General features: G+C 35.8%; 4 protein-coding genes across 9 annotated transcripts; 2 read left to right on the forward strand and 2 right to left on the reverse strand.

Moving 5' to 3' along the window:
- Window positions 1–2,186: 2,186 nt before the first annotated feature.
- Window positions 2,187–2,969, forward strand: LOC108974499. Its single transcript, XM_018942361.1, has 4 exons — window positions 2,187–2,319; window positions 2,390–2,611; window positions 2,668–2,715; window positions 2,782–2,969. The coding sequence occupies exons 1-4, from the start codon at window positions 2,187–2,189 to the stop codon at window positions 2,874–2,876; spliced, it is 498 nt and encodes a 165-aa protein (XP_018797906.1). The 3' UTR covers window positions 2,877–2,969.
- Window positions 2,970–3,420: 451 nt separating this feature from the next.
- On the reverse strand, window positions 3,421–16,146 carry LOC108974537 (protein fem-1 homolog B). Of its 3 annotated transcripts, XM_018942438.1 has the most exons (10): window positions 10,529–10,653; window positions 10,348–10,444; window positions 6,011–6,293; window positions 5,590–5,942; window positions 5,126–5,515; window positions 4,884–5,066; window positions 4,566–4,795; window positions 4,393–4,495; window positions 4,197–4,329; window positions 3,421–4,130 (listed from the first exon to the last, which is right to left on the reverse strand). In XM_018942438.1, exons 1-10 carry the CDS (start codon window positions 10,630–10,632, stop codon window positions 3,967–3,969), a joined length of 2,040 nt encoding a protein of 679 aa, XP_018797983.1. In that variant the 5' UTR covers window positions 10,633–10,653; the 3' UTR covers window positions 3,421–3,966. The 3 variants fall into 3 exon arrangements, with proteins under 3 accessions (XP_018797983.1, XP_018797984.1, XP_018797982.1); XM_018942439.1 differs by lacking the exons at window positions 10,348–10,444; window positions 10,529–10,653 and adding an exon at window positions 15,686–16,146 and having other exon boundaries at window positions 4,206–4,329; XM_018942437.1 differs by lacking the exons at window positions 10,348–10,444; window positions 10,529–10,653 and adding an exon at window positions 15,686–16,146.
- On the reverse strand, window positions 11,160–13,288 carry LOC108974538. 3 transcript variants are annotated; one of them, XM_018942441.1, is made up of 4 exons: window positions 13,202–13,288; window positions 11,875–12,371; window positions 11,645–11,810; window positions 11,160–11,582 (listed from the first exon to the last, which is right to left on the reverse strand). In XM_018942441.1, the coding sequence occupies exons 2-4, from the start codon at window positions 12,364–12,366 to the stop codon at window positions 11,356–11,358; spliced, it is 885 nt and encodes a 294-aa protein (XP_018797986.1). In that variant the 5' UTR covers window positions 12,367–12,371; window positions 13,202–13,288; the 3' UTR covers window positions 11,160–11,355. The 3 variants fall into 3 exon arrangements, with proteins under 3 accessions (XP_018797986.1, XP_018797987.1, XP_018797985.1); XM_018942442.1 differs by lacking the exon at window positions 13,202–13,288 and adding an exon at window positions 13,075–13,195; XM_018942440.1 differs by lacking the exon at window positions 13,202–13,288 and having other exon boundaries at window positions 11,875–13,195.
- LOC108974540 lies at window positions 13,723–15,118 on the forward strand. 2 transcript variants are annotated; one of them, XM_018942444.1, is made up of 4 exons: window positions 13,723–13,798; window positions 14,056–14,567; window positions 14,632–14,794; window positions 14,867–15,118. In XM_018942444.1, the coding sequence occupies exons 2-4, from the start codon at window positions 14,061–14,063 to the stop codon at window positions 15,046–15,048; spliced, it is 852 nt and encodes a 283-aa protein (XP_018797989.1). In that variant the 5' UTR covers window positions 13,723–13,798; window positions 14,056–14,060; the 3' UTR covers window positions 15,049–15,118. The 2 variants fall into 2 exon arrangements, with proteins under 2 accessions (XP_018797989.1, XP_018797988.1); XM_018942443.1 differs by having other exon boundaries at window positions 13,737–13,933.
- Window positions 16,147–16,565: the final 419 nt, after the last annotated feature.

A 16,565-nucleotide genomic window follows, 5' to 3' on the forward strand; every position in this document is an offset into this window, starting at 1 on the left:
TATGTATGTGCTTTACCACATCCAAAGGCATTTAGAGACTTAATAAAAAAATACTAAAAACGGCTCTTACGTCAAATGTGATGTTCACAAAGTACCGTTAATGTCTATAATTAATACTATAACGCATGTTTATCTTTTTCACACTTTTCACATGTATTGCTCTATTTCTTTGATGTTAAGATGTGACGTATGAATATTTAACAGTGTGGAAAGGAATTGAGAATAAATATAATATAATATAAGCAAATATTACGATGGACATGGAGAAGACATTGGGGCCAATTTATTGTTGAATATTTTATTTTTTATTTTGCTTTCCCCTCACTGGACGTAACAAAATGCACTCGTCTTTGTGATAAAGTGGTTTGGCTTGTCCATGTACATAAAGGGTGATCAATTTGGAGGTTCCCTACTCTTTCAAAGAAAAGACACAGAAACTTCACATTTAATGGGGAATGTTTATAATCATATGACAGAACATTCTTTGGCATTTATTTTTTGAAGATTGTCTCTTCAAAATGAAGAAATATGGACGGATGATTCCGTATGCTCACAAACCACACCAAACCGTTTTTGTATTTCTTCAGGCATCGCTGAACAAAATTTGGCTCAAAAATGCCGGATCTTCTTGAAACTTTTCAAGAACCCATAGAGAAAAGTGATGGCACTTGGGAAGGTAGAGCGCTTTCAGTTGATGCACACGTTGTATTTTCATTTTCGTTCCATACGTCAGTCCGCGTTGCTGCGAACGGTGCCGAATCGACTCTCCACGGTCTTCGAGTACATTCTCACTCTACTGCAAAAAATTCCCCTACTTGGATCAAACGTTAAATGAATTTGGAATAAGTCGGTGTGCATACGGTATGTGTGGGAGGGTCATCCAAGCCTTACGAAAGTAACCAAAACTGGTGACGTCGGAGCATAGCGGCATCACCATTTTGACAGGGTAAAGTGGGCGCGTTAAAAAGCCAAAAATAATTTTGTGACGGTACATTTGATCGTTTTCTAAATCGTCATGATGAGCAAAATTCAAAGGGGAGTCAACACTTCCATGCCTACTTTATGACGCTTGCGTGAGAATTTTCAGGAATCTGTCTCTTACCGACAACTTTATTTAATATTTGATTTCTCAAAAGGAAATTCGAATGCCATGAAGCACTTGGAGGTTTCTTGGCTTATGTCTGCTTTGAGCTCCTCCTTCAAAGCCAACACCTGGATTTCTCAACAGGCACTACTCGTATATACATACATATATGTATGTGTATGAAATTCGCTTCTACGAGGCCATGCGAATTACTTCGGAATTTGAGCTATTAAATTGCTCTAAAATTTCAACTAAATTGACATACATATACAAGTCCTTATTTATTCTGTGTGGAGAAGAAATGAAAAGTGAAAGTGCTCTCATTGCCGCGAGTTCAATTTCCATTTCAAAGGTAATTTGCTAATTTTAAAAATGTAAATGCAAATGCCTGGGAAAGCCAAGCCAATGCTCCAAGCAGTCTATCCTCGTGCCGCGCGATTGGCGCATACACACGCATAAACGAGCATTTAAATGCGATTAGCGGCACTTCACATGTCGCACGCAATTATGGACATTTCCACCTACTTGCATGCTTACATATATATATATAATAAATATATAAAATATAAAGAGTATGTAAGCAGCACTCCCACTTTTGGCTGAATTAACCATTGACATAAGCATAAGCCCACGTGCATTTGTTGGTGTATGTGTGCGCATTTGTACAGTTATTTGTTTAACTTTTCTTCGCATTTTTTATTGTTGTGGCCACACAAGGCTATCAGCGTAGCCTAGCTAGCTCGGGAGGCGCTGACCAAGCCAAATATCCTTGCGTACGGCAGCGTGGTCAGCTCAGTTCGTGTCACGATTCTAGCGTAGCCACAACAATGTCGCTGCATGTCGCGCGCGCCAAATAACTTTGCCAATTATCGATTTTCACTTAATAATTTTGACTAGTGGCCATTAAAACTCACCAACAAACCGTCCGAACTCTATGGCTCTATGGGCGACCATTTCGAGTTTCGGTGGATTAGTGCACACTTAAATAGCGAAATTCATTTTGTGCCGATGTGCAAGAAAAATCTCAAAAAGTACCATAAAAAGTGATTTTCAAATATATAGAAAGACAAGGGACAGTGTTGGCCACACACATTGTTGTTCTATGAGTATGCTGGGTTTCGTGTATCTCTTCTTGATACTCGGCTGGATACTGATTGTGTTGTTTCTCAAGTGCAAAAAGTCGATCACACCGCATCTCGCCTTCACCGAGCACTACACGGACGCAATAGCGACGGGTGAGTGGAACTGAACATTGAAGTATCACATACAAACCCGTTTAATGTTGCCTCCTTTAATATTTGCTAGGTCGTCGTCCCTCGGTGCACATCATAGAATTGCCACCGGACGAAATGGATAACGAAGAACAATTTTTGGACTCATATCATCAGCAGAGTAACAACTTGCGCAGGCATTCGAATCGCTCACAACGCTCGACGCTGCCCGAAGAGCGCACCATAGAAACCACATATCCCACAGATGCGGTTGTGAATCCGGCGTATATGCACGACGAGGAGTACATCATCAATGGTAATTATGAAAACTTGCTCAAACAAGGCACGACGCCTAAAAGTATGCATTTACAGATAATTCCACACAACACGCACAAACACAAGTTAACTCACGCGTGGAAAGTAAAGCAAACAAAAGTAGCAACGCAAAAAGGCAAAATTTATTTTCCTCAACTTTTTCCATTGCAGCGCCACCGCCTTCGTATGAGGAAGTAATGCGCCAACCGGATGTGTATCCCAAAGTACACCAAAGCACGAGCAAAGTGAGCGACGCGAATATTTAAGCGCCACTCGTCCGCTGCGCTGACCTCCCCTCCGTTTGCACTTTCACCGGCGGAACGAAGTGTACACCCGACAAACTTGTGGGTTGCCTCTGAGTGTGGTGCGACTGTGGAACGCGTGGTACTAGTGCCTGCATATATATACGTACACATATGTGCACATGTCTGTACATAGAACTTTCAGCTGTGATTTTATACTTAATATAATACAAGTTTAATTTTTATAAATGTCAATCGTGGTTTAAATATATATTTAATAAATGGTTATGAAGTCTGTTTTGATCCACCTAAGAGCCGCTTTTAAAGTAGTTAAAAGCATTTTCAATATTAAACATTTTCGGTATTATTTATTTTGAACTTATTTTAGAAAAATTCTGAGTTTTTAATGCAAAAAAATAGGTGTCGGAGGCAACACAAAGGACGAATTCCTGTCCAAGTGAGCCGAGAGCTCAATTTTGGCTCAACGCTGCGACCTAACCTAACTTATGTTAGTAACTAATACTTGTATCAACTTACCTAGTGAAATACTTGTAAATGAAAGAGTGGCTGTCGCTTGTAAAATTTTTTTATTTTTTCTTTATCATCTTTATCCACTAGGAGACTTAAGTCGTGTTTATTTGCAGACTTCGCTTTCGGTCGTTTTTTAATTAGTATTTTATGTATGCATGTATTTACAATTAAACCTTTCAGTCCACATTTTTAATGTACAATATTTGGTTGCATTATCTCAAACAAAATTTATTTAAAAACTTATTTTTGGCGAACAAGTTTTGTACCACAATAATATCAAATACATATTGGATATCTCACACCTTCCTAAGCATGAAATTCAATTCAATTCAATTCAATTCAATTCAATTCAATTTGCTATTAGAAATGTATTGCGTACTCGTCGTTCAATACCGTTATTGTTTGTTAGCTAACTAGCGCCTAGCATTTTTAATATCTAAAATAAATATTCGATCTCAAATATACAAAATTACAATATACAGAAAGGAAGTTGATAGTGTAATATCAAGCCGCACGTTTCCACTGCCACACGCCCCTCACGCTACTCAACACAACTCTCCGCAAATCAAAAATGGCAACGCGTTTACGCACAAAACTTTTCGGCGCTGTGCATTTGTATGAAGGCTTCCAAAGCCTTCGGTATGAAACCCTGATATTTGAGTTTGTGGAAGGCGATGCAACGTGAGGCGATGCATTTCAGGGAGGTTAACGAATTCTGGTAGCTTAGTATCAGATTACTAATGCCAGCTGCAATAATTAGAGAAAAGCATGAATTTCAGTTTGATATATTTCGCATTACACACGCTTGTTTACCTGCATTACCGACTCGGGCTGGCGTCAAGCCATTCGCGTTCACCGCGTCCAAGTGTGCGCCGGCGTCCACAAAGAGCTTCACAATCTTTTCGGCCTGCACTAGTACGTGCGGATTGTCGCGTGGGGACTGGATCTGCAAATTTGTCGAGAAAAGTTTGTACACACTCGAAAGAATGTCAAATAGTTGGCAACTTACGCTTGAGACGAGCGTATGCAGGGGTGTATTGCGATCGCGGTCCACAGCTGTAACGGAGGCGCCAACATGGACTAGCAACAATGCAGTGCGGAAGCAAGGGAAGCTAGCAGAATATACAGAACATTTTAATTATATTAAATGAGGAGATGAATGTTGCATTGTGTGGCATTTACCGGCATATATCACTCGTGTAGAAATCATCAACCGGCGTTACGCCATTCACAGCCAAATGTAATAGCGTCTGGCCGTCTGCCAGGCGAGTATCGCATTTAATGAATTTCAATATCGTTGAGTATAATTGTTCGATTTGATTTCGTTCTATGTCGATATTGGTGTGCGCTAACAGTTTCGTGATGATCTTGATGAGGTAGAGGGCAGTGACGACATTCTGTTCGTTTTGATCCTAAAATGAAAAGAAATTTTTTCATTACAAGGAAATGAGAGTGAGAGAGAAAGAGGTGAGGAGAGAGAGGGAGAGTTTGAGCTTTTACCGCCAACATCTGCGGCACATCCTTCGGTCCCGGATGTGCTATTTTGTATTTATTATTTTCTATTTCCTGCTGACACTTCACCAACACAGACAACACCAGTGAAAGATCCAATGTTTGTTTCTCCAAGCGCAATATTTGTGAGAAGAGCTGAGCAAAGCGCAGTAAGTCGCGTTCCACTGAAACCTAGAAATACATGCAATTAAGATGAGTAAAAAGATTGAAGGCGATATGTGAGAGCTTACATTGTTGATCATGCGCAAATCGATAGCATAATTCCAGAGCACTTGGCACTGTGCAAAGCGTCCTTGATCGGCCATTACAGCGCCACGATACACGATCGGCTGCGGCAGATCCGGATAGTGTTTGCCCAAAATGCGCTCTCGTATCGTCAACGCCTCCATATGTATCGAATGATGATTCAGTCGTATAGCCTGTAGTTCTGGTATGTTCTCCGTTTCGAACCAATCGTCATAGGCTGGCACCGGCGCCATGACGCGCTTTCGTATCACCTTCTGTTCGTCCTCATAGCGCATTTCCATAGCACGCATCATGTGCTGATAGGCTTTCGTGACGTTGTAATTATCCTTATCGTTGGCAAATGAGGCACCCATCAACTCGATTGTCGTTATTGTCTGTGACGACAAATTAAGACATGACATGACTAATTATATACAAAACCAACAACTTTGCGTGAGCGCATACACACCTCCTCTTTGGTCATTAGTCCCGGTCGTGATATGAACATTTCCACTACCGCTTCGTGTGTCCGTTCGGCGGCTTGCAGAACTGGCGTCAGTCCGTGCTCGTTCTTTTGCATGCGAGCGCCGTGGTCGAGCAACAGGCGGCACACCTCCAGGTGGCCACACTCGGCGGCGTAATGCAGTGCGGTGGCGCCACAAAGCGCTTGCTCATTCGGATTAGCGCCGTTCTTCAGCAGTGTGTCCACAACATGGGCGTGTCCCTTGTAGGCGGCAATCATAATAGATGTGTTGTTGTAGGTGTTGGCCAAGTTCACATCGGCGCCGTGTTCAATTAGATATTTAACAATATCCAAACGTCCTGAAAAATTGGCAGCGTTAAAATGTATAAAAACGTTAGACTATTAACATTTGTTGTGGTCAACTGACCTTCATAGCAGGCAGCACGAAGTGGTGACGATTGTGCCTTTGTGTTGTGATTAACATCGGCACCGCGCTGCACTAACATCTTCACCACTTGCATGTGGCCCATGCCCGCGGCAACCCAGAGCGCGGTTGCGCCATACACCAGCAGCCCATCGAAGACAACGTTGCACTCGCGCTCCAAATCGATGTCGAACTGCGTGAGCAGCGTCTTCACGAACGTCACATTGCCCATCATGGCCGCCATGGTGAGGGGTGTAACCGACTGCCCATCGACTTCATCGAATTTCTGTAAATGTAAAGCAGCAGACATACATTTTATTGCAAAGGTGCATACAAGCGGAATTTCATAGATATGTGTGTGTATTTGTAAATATCTACGTTAATCTACAAGGCAATCGCCTGCCACGTATTTACATACATATTTACACAAATTGCCGTAAGAATTTACACTATAAACAGAAAGTTACGACGACATTTCAAACAAATTCCGTCGTTCTTCGGCCAGCACGCAGTTTTCGGCCGAAATACACGAAATTAAGTGCGAATTTTATTAAGAAAAGTCAACAAAGAATATTAATGTACGTAAGTATATGTGTAAACTGCATAAAATTATCGCGAATATTTATTTTTGCAAAACAAAAAACATAAATAATTTGAAATTTTATTTTTTTCTTACACACACACACACACACATACGAGTGCAAGAAAATCTCATCAAATTGAGAATATTAAGAAAGTCATATTTCCATTTCTTAAGTATCATTCGTCTTAGTGATATAAAATATGTTTCATGCTTGTTATGGGCTTTTACCCGGGTTGTCTTTAGTAGACTTCAGAAGGTCCGATTTAGGATACCTTTGATATTTGAATTGCGTTGCAATCATCTCGTTTGTGATATTTACGATCGTGTTAGTACAAGTTCGGCTTCAAAATAAAATGGTTCATGTCGGTCTTTGTTATGTGCATATTGGAAGCCTTCGCTGCTCTTCTTGGATTAACTCAACGATTTTCCTTTTTACTATTGTAAATAGAAGTGGAGGAAAGAGGGGAGTTTTCTGATGAAAGTTTCATCTCAAGACCCGTGAGAAGCACCACCTAAATTATTTCATTTTCGATAAAAATGATGTTACCGATTTGATTTACGAAAGGACTCCGGCACTAATTTAATCAAATACTATTAGGCAAACATATATAAACTGGGACATCAGAATAAACTCTGAACGGTTTTTTTTTTCAAATTTTATAAAAATCTCAATTTTTTTTTTAATTTCAATCTTTTTTTTTTTAATTTCAATTTTTTTTTAATTTAAATTTTTTTTTACAAAATTCTCTTCAAATCAGCCTTCCAAAAATAAAACTACGATGAGAGTGTAACTTTAAAAAATCCGTCAATGATATGGAATAGAAATTCCACACGAGTAGGATTAACTAGAAGAAACCGTTACTATATACATATGTATATAAATAATATGCAAATATTCGTATTTAAAAAAAAAAATAAACATGAGAATGCAAAATCATGGTCAAGGTCTATGCTCTTGCTTTTCCCTCGCCGCTCTTGCCAGTTACAAAAGAGAAACAAAGCAGACACGCCACCTTTTGGCCAAATGTCCAAGAAATATCTTTCAGCTTTCTTTCATAATTCATAAGAATAGGTCTCAATGACCAGAAAATTGTGCCCTATATACTTGTGTGTATGTAGTACATGCGCTGACATACATTTTTATATATGATGGCTGCATCTCTTTGACGTGTGTAGGCGAGAAATGGACATTATAGCTCCAAAGGCAATATTGGACTTTGCACACTTCATAACATATGTATATATTGAATGATTCACCTATTTACACACATACATATGTATATAAATATTTTTATTCATAGCTACAGCTATGGTCATAATAATGGTAAAATCTTATATTTTGTAACTATAATTCTATGGTGTAAAGTTAGACCGAAATCATATACTTTAGCATTTGCTGGATAAATATAAGCAAAATATAGGCATTATTATTGACTATAGCTAAATTATCTCTTTTCGCTGTATTTTCCTCAAGACGGTGGAATTTTACTTTTTTCACTTCTATTATTTTGGCCGCAGCTGTATGTTCATATTTTACCTTATTTACTGTGAGGTAAAGGCAATGATTTGCGAAATTTAAACATATATGGATCAACAAACTGCAAGGTTTAATGGGCTCTAAATTTAGATCTTACATTTCTTGTCAGCTACATAGCATCTAACCTGTCAAAACAGTCACTTTAACGAAACTCTTCAGTCAAGGTTATGGAGAGCATTCGAATGGTCCCTTAAGCAGACTTTTTAATGTATTACAACACAACCACCATTATTTATAGAAGTTTCAAAACTAAAGTATAACGGATAAAAACGTTTTATAACGGATGTACTATTGTTCTTGCAAATATTAAACTTATAGGAAATCTTAAAGGGGTATTCTACTCTAGAATTTTGAAAAATTCGAATTTTTTCATATATTTGAAGTTTAGACCCTTAAGAACATATCCTCCAAAGTATTTTTAAAAATTAAAATTATTTTAAGAGCTACAGTTACTTTTAGTGACGTGCTAGATACACACTAATAAATGACTTAGACTGCCTGAAATTTGACTTACTTTTTTAAACACGTTTTCTCGAACTTACAACCGATTTACTTGAAATTTTGTGTGAACCTTCTTTATCATTCCTACCAGCATAGTGCCAAAATTTGTGTTAATATTTTAAAAAAATTCAGCAATTTCAAAAAAAAAACCTAAAAAATTAGTTTTATTTTCAGGCGGTAGCCATTTAAAAAAAAAAAAATTTCGTGTTCCCTGAGGTAAGGACTATAACAGCATCCTTACTGATTAAGAATTTCTTTTGATTTTTTTCTTCAGACCACCAGGAGAGTCAGGATCAATGTCACCAGGATGCGTCATTTTTTTTACACCTGTCTCTCCTCCCCCTGCCCCCCTCTAATTATTTTAATTTTTAATATTTTTTTGTAAAATTTTTTTTCTGTATTCTTAAGATATCAATAAAAACACCATAAAAAATTGATAGTAAAAAAACTTTTTGGTTTTTTTTTTTAAATAAAATTCAAAAAACTGCTCAAAATTTGATTTCTAGACTAGAATACCCCCTTAATCAAGCGGTTTATTTGCCTAGACATACTTACATACATACGTATGTATTTCTAGTTACATTTGATTTTATTTAAATGAATTTTCAAATGCACTGCAGCTGTCCGATCGGAACCATTTGTTCGACCTTGGATAACTGTCCGCAGTCCATTCTGAAGATAAATCGTCAAATAGAAAAATCTTTCGTACAAGAATTTAATTTTGATCTATAACTTTGTATGGTAACCTATATCGATATCGCCCGAATCCGACAAGTGAGCAGCTTCTTGGAGAGAAAAGGACGTGTGAAAAATTTCATATCGATATCTGAATTAAATGCCTAGTTCGTCGCTAGAGGGGCAGAAGAACAGATGCACGTCGACTCAGCTCGTAACGATGATCATTTATATAGAGTATAAATATCTTTAAGGTATAAAAAGCAGTAAACATTTAAAAAGTTGAGTTAAATTGATTTTTGTTATTTCAAACTAGTTGTCTTCCTTTATTATATATATATTTTGCCTTTGCAGGCGGAAAAGACAAGAGAAACTGCCGCGTATGGGTATAACAGCGGACATAAACAGAATATTTTTTTATTCTTTGTTTTCACTCTTTTGCGATTTATTTTATTTTAATTAATTTATTTCTTAATTTGCGAGCGGACAATAAAAGGCAACTCACCAATTCTCTGCAACGGAATGCAAGTACAGCATGAACACACACATAACATACATAATATATTATATTCATAATGTGCTGGAGTGTGTAACATTTTACGGATATATTTGAAAATGTCTTGTCTAGATAATAAATCCCGAGTCTGTTGTGTATACTTCGCTAAGCGAATATTTTCGAATGTGTTTATTAACACGACAGTATTGAACACATTATTAATTACACAATAACAAACACATATGTACATACATACATAATATATATGATTTGTTATTGTGGTATTTTGTTTTTTAGACATGCTGATTTGAAGGTATAGTTTAAACATAACCCGAATAACACATAAATATTTAATTAAAAAATCGAATTTGTAGGTGCTACATGACTCGATAATTCACTAAGTGCGGAAAACTCTGAAAGAAAATTTAAGACATACTAGCATGTCACGAAATCATTTTTTTCAACTTAGAAGTGAAGTTACTTAAATAATGCAACCTATTCATTAAAGCCACTAAATAACATAACTTTTTGTGCAAAAAAAAACTCACCGCAGGATATGAAATGTAGGATGAAATGGGAGTCGTATTAGTGCCCCTCCAAAATTTCGCACCCGGCCAAGCCGACTCAAATAAACGTTTACGCGTTCTAAAAAGTGCAAGTTTAATTAAGAAATAAATATTATAGTTTAATTTTGAACATTTTTTTATCACTTCTAATTAGTTTTAGTACCGTATTCGCTCTGAATTCATTTTCTTCGTTCCGTTTGCACAAGAATGCCACACCACGGCACAAGGATAAAAAGCCAACTGTTTTAGTCCACGCATATCCTTCATGGAGTTGGAAAATTCAATAACATTTTGTGAGCGTGCGCTCGAAAAAATGTACACACACCTAGTGTTTGTATAAATGTTTCTACCGAGTCCTTTTGTCACAACATATGCTTTATCCTGAGTTAGCCACACAAAGCGTACTCTCCCTTATTTTGCACGATTTCCTTGTGGCATACCCCATCTGTTACAAACACACGTCAATATACGCATACTAACAGCTTTGGGAACGCATACATCTATTATTAATATGATCGAAAGGACTTCAGAAGGTACCACTCAGGGGTGGAAAATTCAGAATTGGCTCGTGTAACCTTAAACGGACAGCTGATATGTTATTTTTTTACCGCGCTGTGAGTACACGAGAGAGCAAAGCATCTGCTTCGGCACTGTCGCATACATAAAAGTGTGAATTTCTGGAGCGCGTGTCGCATTTTCGTAAAGATATTCAAATGAAAACAGTGATAGGTATAACCGTTAATATTGTACCAACCCACAACGTAAAATATTATATAGAAATTATGTTTTTTTGTTTTTTAATCATTTTTATTCATCGAAATCTTCAAGAGTATACACAAGAGTAATAAAAACTATCCACACACATGCATGTACATACATTGTAAAATATATTTATATCTTTGCAAGTTCTGAGCTCTACATTTATATAATATGTATATATATCCTGCATAACTATAATCTTATCAAAATTGCCATTCAGATTCTTATTTACTATTGTAACATCGTTCCTTCATATCCATTGAAACTTTGCTCTTCTTGCATTATTGTTTCGTTTTCCATTGGTTCTTCGGTTTGTTTATTAGCCTTTGTAATTTCTAGCCGTTTTTGCTGATTGCGTAAATTTTTTCTCATATGATTGTGAACGTAGTTAAAAAAAAGCATTGTACGTTCCATGAAAAAGACCGCATCCATGTGATGGAAACGCTGAAGGAAGCATTCTACGAAAAAAGGAGCACTCTTTGGAATCATAGCAACAATGAATAGCATTTTATATAAATACCTCGGAATATATCTGTAAATATATAATTTTTAATGGCCCGTTTTTTGCAGCGACCGTTACCCCTGTAGGAGTAACACTCAGCAGCTTCGTTTTTGAAAATACTACGCCATATATGTTTGATATATTTGTCTGGTTCATCAAAATGGCCTTGGAGTAGCTCAACTCTCTGTAATGTTAATTTTACCAAGTATAAACATAATTGCTTTGGTTGAAAATTTGTAACCACACACCAATTGATCACACTGATCTTCATCTTCTTTGAAAATAGCATTCCAATCCTCAAACTGTTGTGCTGTTTTGAATGGCTGTGTAGGCATGACTGGAGCTTGTATGTTAAAAAAGTCCAATATAGGGCGACTAACTTTGTTAACAGTTTTTACCTCGACGGGATCCTTAAGTTCATCTTTATTCCTCTGTAAATTTTTCGATCTGGAGGACTTTTTGTCATTTTTCAATTTGATACACTCAGTCTCGCTTTCACTGTTATCATATCGCTTAAATTTCGACGGCGGTGAGGATATCGACGGACTACAACTGCTTTCTCTTTTTAAAGCTGTGCCACTGGAGACAGAGCCTAAGCCTTCAGTTACTTCACGCCTCAAATCTACAATTTGTTTTGTTAATCGGTGGAAAAGTTTCTCAAAAGATTGACGCATGGTCAAAAGCTCTTCCATAACTTCATCGCAACACTTGCAGCGTGGATTACCGCTTGATCTTGGCATTTTTTCTATTTATACAATTTAGTAAATGTTAATATTTTAATGTTATTAGCATTCCTTCCGTTTTGCATATAATCAAAAATAATTTTATTTGCCCTAAAGAAGGTCATATTTGATACTTAAGAAGCTTTATTATAACAAAGCTTTATTAGAAATTTTCTCAATACGAAACTAATTTGAATTTATGTATTTCTAAAACTATTTCCCTCAATTTTTTCATAATATTTTAAACTTGACTAAATTTAAACACACACAACTAAGTTCCTCTTAAACCATATAGGCGCAAATGAAGAGCAGTAGTGGTCTTTACACCGGCATTGTGAGAGTGGAAAACCAATAGCCGTACTCTCACACTTATTAAATCCATTAACTATCACACATTTTTTTTTTTTTAATATAAAACGCATATATGAGAATGCACATATGTATATACTGAATATTTTGTATATTTCTACATATGCACAATGCATATGCACTTGAGTATTCTTCTATACATGCATACAGAAGTACGTATCTTAATTAGCAATTCAATATAATCCCAGTTTTTAATTATATGTTGCATATTTATCGTCTTTTAGAACATTATTTATCTAATTTGCAAATTATATCAAACACACTTTTAAATTCATAAATGCTCCTATCAGCATATTTTCGTATAAAATATTTTTAAAATATACACAAATTTTCGAGGGTGAACTTCCAATATTTTACCAAAGAAAAGTAATTTCAGTAGTTTATTTGCAACCACTTATTCCCTAGTTCCCAATATACCAACTAGTTAAAAATCTATTTCTTTTCACTTATAACGGGATCAGTATTATTTTCTTTTGTATACAACCTCAGTATTGATTGTGAATATACGAAGCAGTCTCTGTTTTTCTTCAGTATTTTCTAATGTCTTATGAAAACTGACATGTACTTCTAGTTCTCATTCCCTTTTCACGCGTTCTGTCGGCAATATAAGCGTTGCCAACTACGTAAAGATTTCATAATAACTAGCGGTCATACCGAACTGAGATAATTTTTCGTCATTTCATGCATATAATTTCTCATAATCAAACTAACTTCCTTATAATATATACTTATACAATTAAAAAGAAAAAATATATATATAGCGACAAAGAACGCAGATACATAGGATTTTTTCTCGTTTTCATTCGGAAATATATGTATCAAATGATGGTCCGATAATAGGTCACATATTTATGAAAAAAATAAAAATAAAAATTTTAATAAGTTTGGGGATACTGAAGTAGAGAACGTATTATACGTTCTCTGGGCAAAGTTCATAGAAAACATTGCATTATAGGTAGATGGCAACGCGATTGTTTGCCAAATAGAATGAATAGAAGAAGAATACGAAAACAACCGAATGTGCAGGGAAGCCGTGAGAGACTAAACAAAAACGTGTGGAGATTTTGAGCGGGTTCCTAAAGTAAATATTGTGCGCCAAACAGCAAATATATATAATTTTTTTTACAAGAAGTGCATATTATTACTTTTTCATTATATATAAATAACAATATAATTATAAGTGATTACACCTGTAGAAAACATTCACCGTAGAATAGTGAGTACATGTTTATGCGTAATGCAGAGCGTACATTACAATATATGTGTACGAACGCACTTATTTATAAATGCTATACCCTTAATGCTGAGTTTTTAATTTAAGTATTTCTTACTTTTTAGTTGACATGTCTATTACAAGTGAAACACCACGCTGTAACTGTTGTGATGATGTTATGGAGGAGATTTTATCAATGCGCATAAGTTTTGAAAAATTATTTTATCGATTACGAAAAGAAATAGTTGGACTGAGACGTGAAGTTATAGATGTGTTGGTAGGTAATTCCGAAACAAAGGATTCATTACCCTCAGATGAAACATTAAAGGTATTACAATCGAATAAGGCTCAATGTAGTGAAAAGTCTACATATACAGTTGATATTAGCATTAGTGACACGGAAACTGAAAGCTTACAATCGAAGAAATTAAAAAAGTGTACCGATTCAAAAGCGAAAACAAAGAAAAATGAAGTGGAGAGGGTTGAGCCGGGTTTAATGGTAACCACAGCCCGACCAGTTTTGGATTTTTTTAACATACAAGCTAGAGTTATGCCCACACAACCATTTAGAGATGCGCAGCAGTTTGAAGACTGGAATATACTTTTAAGAAACGACGAAGATCAACGCGACCAGCTAGTACGTATATATAACACAATATTACTATTAGTTTAAAATAAATACCTCGCACTTATCTATATAGCGAGTGGAATTAATGCAGGGCAACTTTAAGGAGCCGGAAAAGTATGTTATACAAACTTGGCGTAATATTTTCCATAATGATGCTGCTCACCACTATTCATATAGAGGAACTGGTCGGGATAAACGTGCAATTAAAGAATACATATTTACAGATATTTTCAAAGGTTTATGGATGGTTACCAATAAATACCATTTAATAAAATAATATGTTTTACATATCACCAATCTCATTGCAGAGATATTTTTACAACGATTTCAACACATGGATGCGGAATTTTTCATAGAACGAACCATGCGTTTCTTTAAATACGTACGCGATCAAAGGCGTAAAGCTGCACTAAAAGAGCGAAAACTTCAAGAAAAACCAATTGAGGCACAAGAAGTTGAAGTTGTACAAGAGCCCATGGATGACGAATAAATAACGTGAAAACATATATATTATATGTGTAATATATATATTCAGTCTTGCCAAAGCAAATATATATATATATATATATATGTTGCACCTATTTTTTTTAACAAATTAAAAATCAAACTTACCTGATTTTAAATATTATATATAATTTTTATAAAATATTGTCCACATATTTTAATTTATAAATAAGCGCACACTACATTTGTGTGATGTGATGTTTTGATAATCTTATTTATATTGGACGACTGGATACGCTTTAAAAATAAAATGCATTTATATACACATTTCTCGTAATAAATATTTTTTTAATTGTGACATTAAGCAAATTCGATGATTCTGCGCTGCATCTAACTGATCTTTGCTAACTTCTTATATTAGTATTGTTTTGATATTGATATTGAAATAAAAAGTAAGGTTTATGAAAACAGTACTCTAATTATAAATAAGTGAGCAATGCTTCCTTTGAAAATTCTTTTATAGGCGCACCAAACCTCTTTGTCATACCACTAATGTCTATTATTATTAAAATTATGTTAAATAGCTAGCGCGATATAGATCTGTATATTTGGCTATGATTATCACTTTTACGTAGTCGAATACAAACTCGCATAAATACAAATGTAAAAAGAATATTGCTCACCAAATTTACTAAATAATTGACCAGCTCTTTATTGTGTATATCGTTTGTGGCAGCTAACAGCCGTTTGGCATGATCCAATCTGGCGGCGTAGTAAATAGTTATAAGTAGAGGTGCATTCACTTTCTCCCCCGGAAAATGGAGCTGTACTTCCTCAGCTAGTTCTTCCATCATAGCGATCGACAATGCACGCACTTCGTTACACATAGAAAAGTATGATCACTTGGTTTTTATTAGACCAATAACACCAACATAAAAATTCCGTTTATAAGCGCTATTTTTAATGTTTTCTTTCTTTTTGCAAAGGTTAGCACTTTGATATATATTGCGTTTTATTGCTATATAATATAAATTACACGCACTTTTTATATGCCTTTTTGCATACTCCCACCCATTCCTTCCTATTAGTTTTCACAATGATTTTCCGACCGCAGCTGTTTGGAAACTGGCTAAGTTCGGGAAAATGTTCACAGAACTAGCTCAGCTGACCAGAAGTAGAGTTGCCAATGCGTCCAAATAATAAAAATTTTCAGTTTGCTACAAATGTATTAGAGCCCCAATAAATTGTTTACGTTACAAACTTGTGATTGTTTATATATGTGTATGTGTATAGCTATAATTTCCTTATATGAATAAAAAGATATACCTTAATACACATTTATCTTAAGAGTATATGTGCTAACGTGCGAAAACTATAGTTTTCTGGGAAACAGCTATCAAAAAAAAAAGCATCTCATCTTCCATCCGAATCAACTAAAAGGTGAAAATTGATTTTTTGACACCTAAGCCCCCTTTCCATAGGCCAGGTCACATATATGTTTTATACCCTAATTATTCTGAAGGCAGCAGTAGTAAATAGCTGGTGCTACCTCCTATCGCGATG

The sequence above is a fragment of the Bactrocera latifrons genome, unplaced genomic scaffold (genome assembly GCF_001853355.1).
Source record: "Bactrocera latifrons isolate USDA-ARS-PBARC rearing strain unplaced genomic scaffold, ASM185335v1 scaffold_56, whole genome shotgun sequence".
Classification (NCBI taxonomy): domain Eukaryota; kingdom Metazoa; phylum Arthropoda; class Insecta; order Diptera; family Tephritidae; genus Bactrocera; species Bactrocera latifrons.

Excerpts from the sequence above, each read along its gene's own strand:
- LOC108974540 (XM_018942444.1), top strand. The coding sequence starts at position 14,061 with ATGTCTATTACAAGTGAAACACCACGCTGTAACTGTTGTGATGATGTT. Across the intron at positions 14,568-14,631 it reads AAGATCAACGCGACCAGCTA|CGAGTGGAATTAATGCAGGG; the intron begins GTACGTATATAT and ends TTATCTATATAG. Across the intron at positions 14,795-14,866 it reads ATTTACAGATATTTTCAAAG|AGATATTTTTACAACGATTT; the intron begins GTTTATGGATGG and ends ATCTCATTGCAG.
- LOC108974537 (XM_018942437.1), bottom strand. The coding sequence starts at position 15,889 with ATGTGTAACGAAGTGCGTGCATTGTCGATCGCTATGATGGAAGAACTA. Across the intron at positions 6,294-15,685 it reads TCAATTATTTAGTAAATTTG|AAATTCGATGAAGTCGATGG; the intron begins GTGAGCAATATT and ends TTACATTTACAG. Across the intron at positions 4,330-4,392 it reads TGCATACGCTCGTCTCAAGC|ATCCAGTCCCCACGCGACAA; the intron begins GTAAGTTGCCAA and ends ACAAATTTGCAG.
- LOC108974499 (XM_018942361.1), top strand. The coding sequence starts at position 2,187 with ATGAGTATGCTGGGTTTCGTGTATCTCTTCTTGATACTCGGCTGGATA. Across the intron at positions 2,612-2,667 it reads CGAGGAGTACATCATCAATG|ATAATTCCACACAACACGCA; the intron begins GTAATTATGAAA and ends ATGCATTTACAG. Across the intron at positions 2,716-2,781 it reads AGTTAACTCACGCGTGGAAA|CGCCACCGCCTTCGTATGAG; the intron begins GTAAAGCAAACA and ends TTTCCATTGCAG.
- LOC108974538 (XM_018942441.1), bottom strand. The coding sequence starts at position 12,366 with ATGCCAAGATCAAGCGGTAATCCACGCTGCAAGTGTTGCGATGAAGTT. Across the intron at positions 11,811-11,874 it reads AAGATCAGTGTGATCAATTG|AGAGTTGAGCTACTCCAAGG; the intron begins GTGTGTGGTTAC and ends TTAACATTACAG. Across the intron at positions 11,583-11,644 it reads ATTTACAGATATATTCCGAG|AATGCTTCCTTCAGCGTTTC; the intron begins GTATTTATATAA and ends CTTTTTTCGTAG.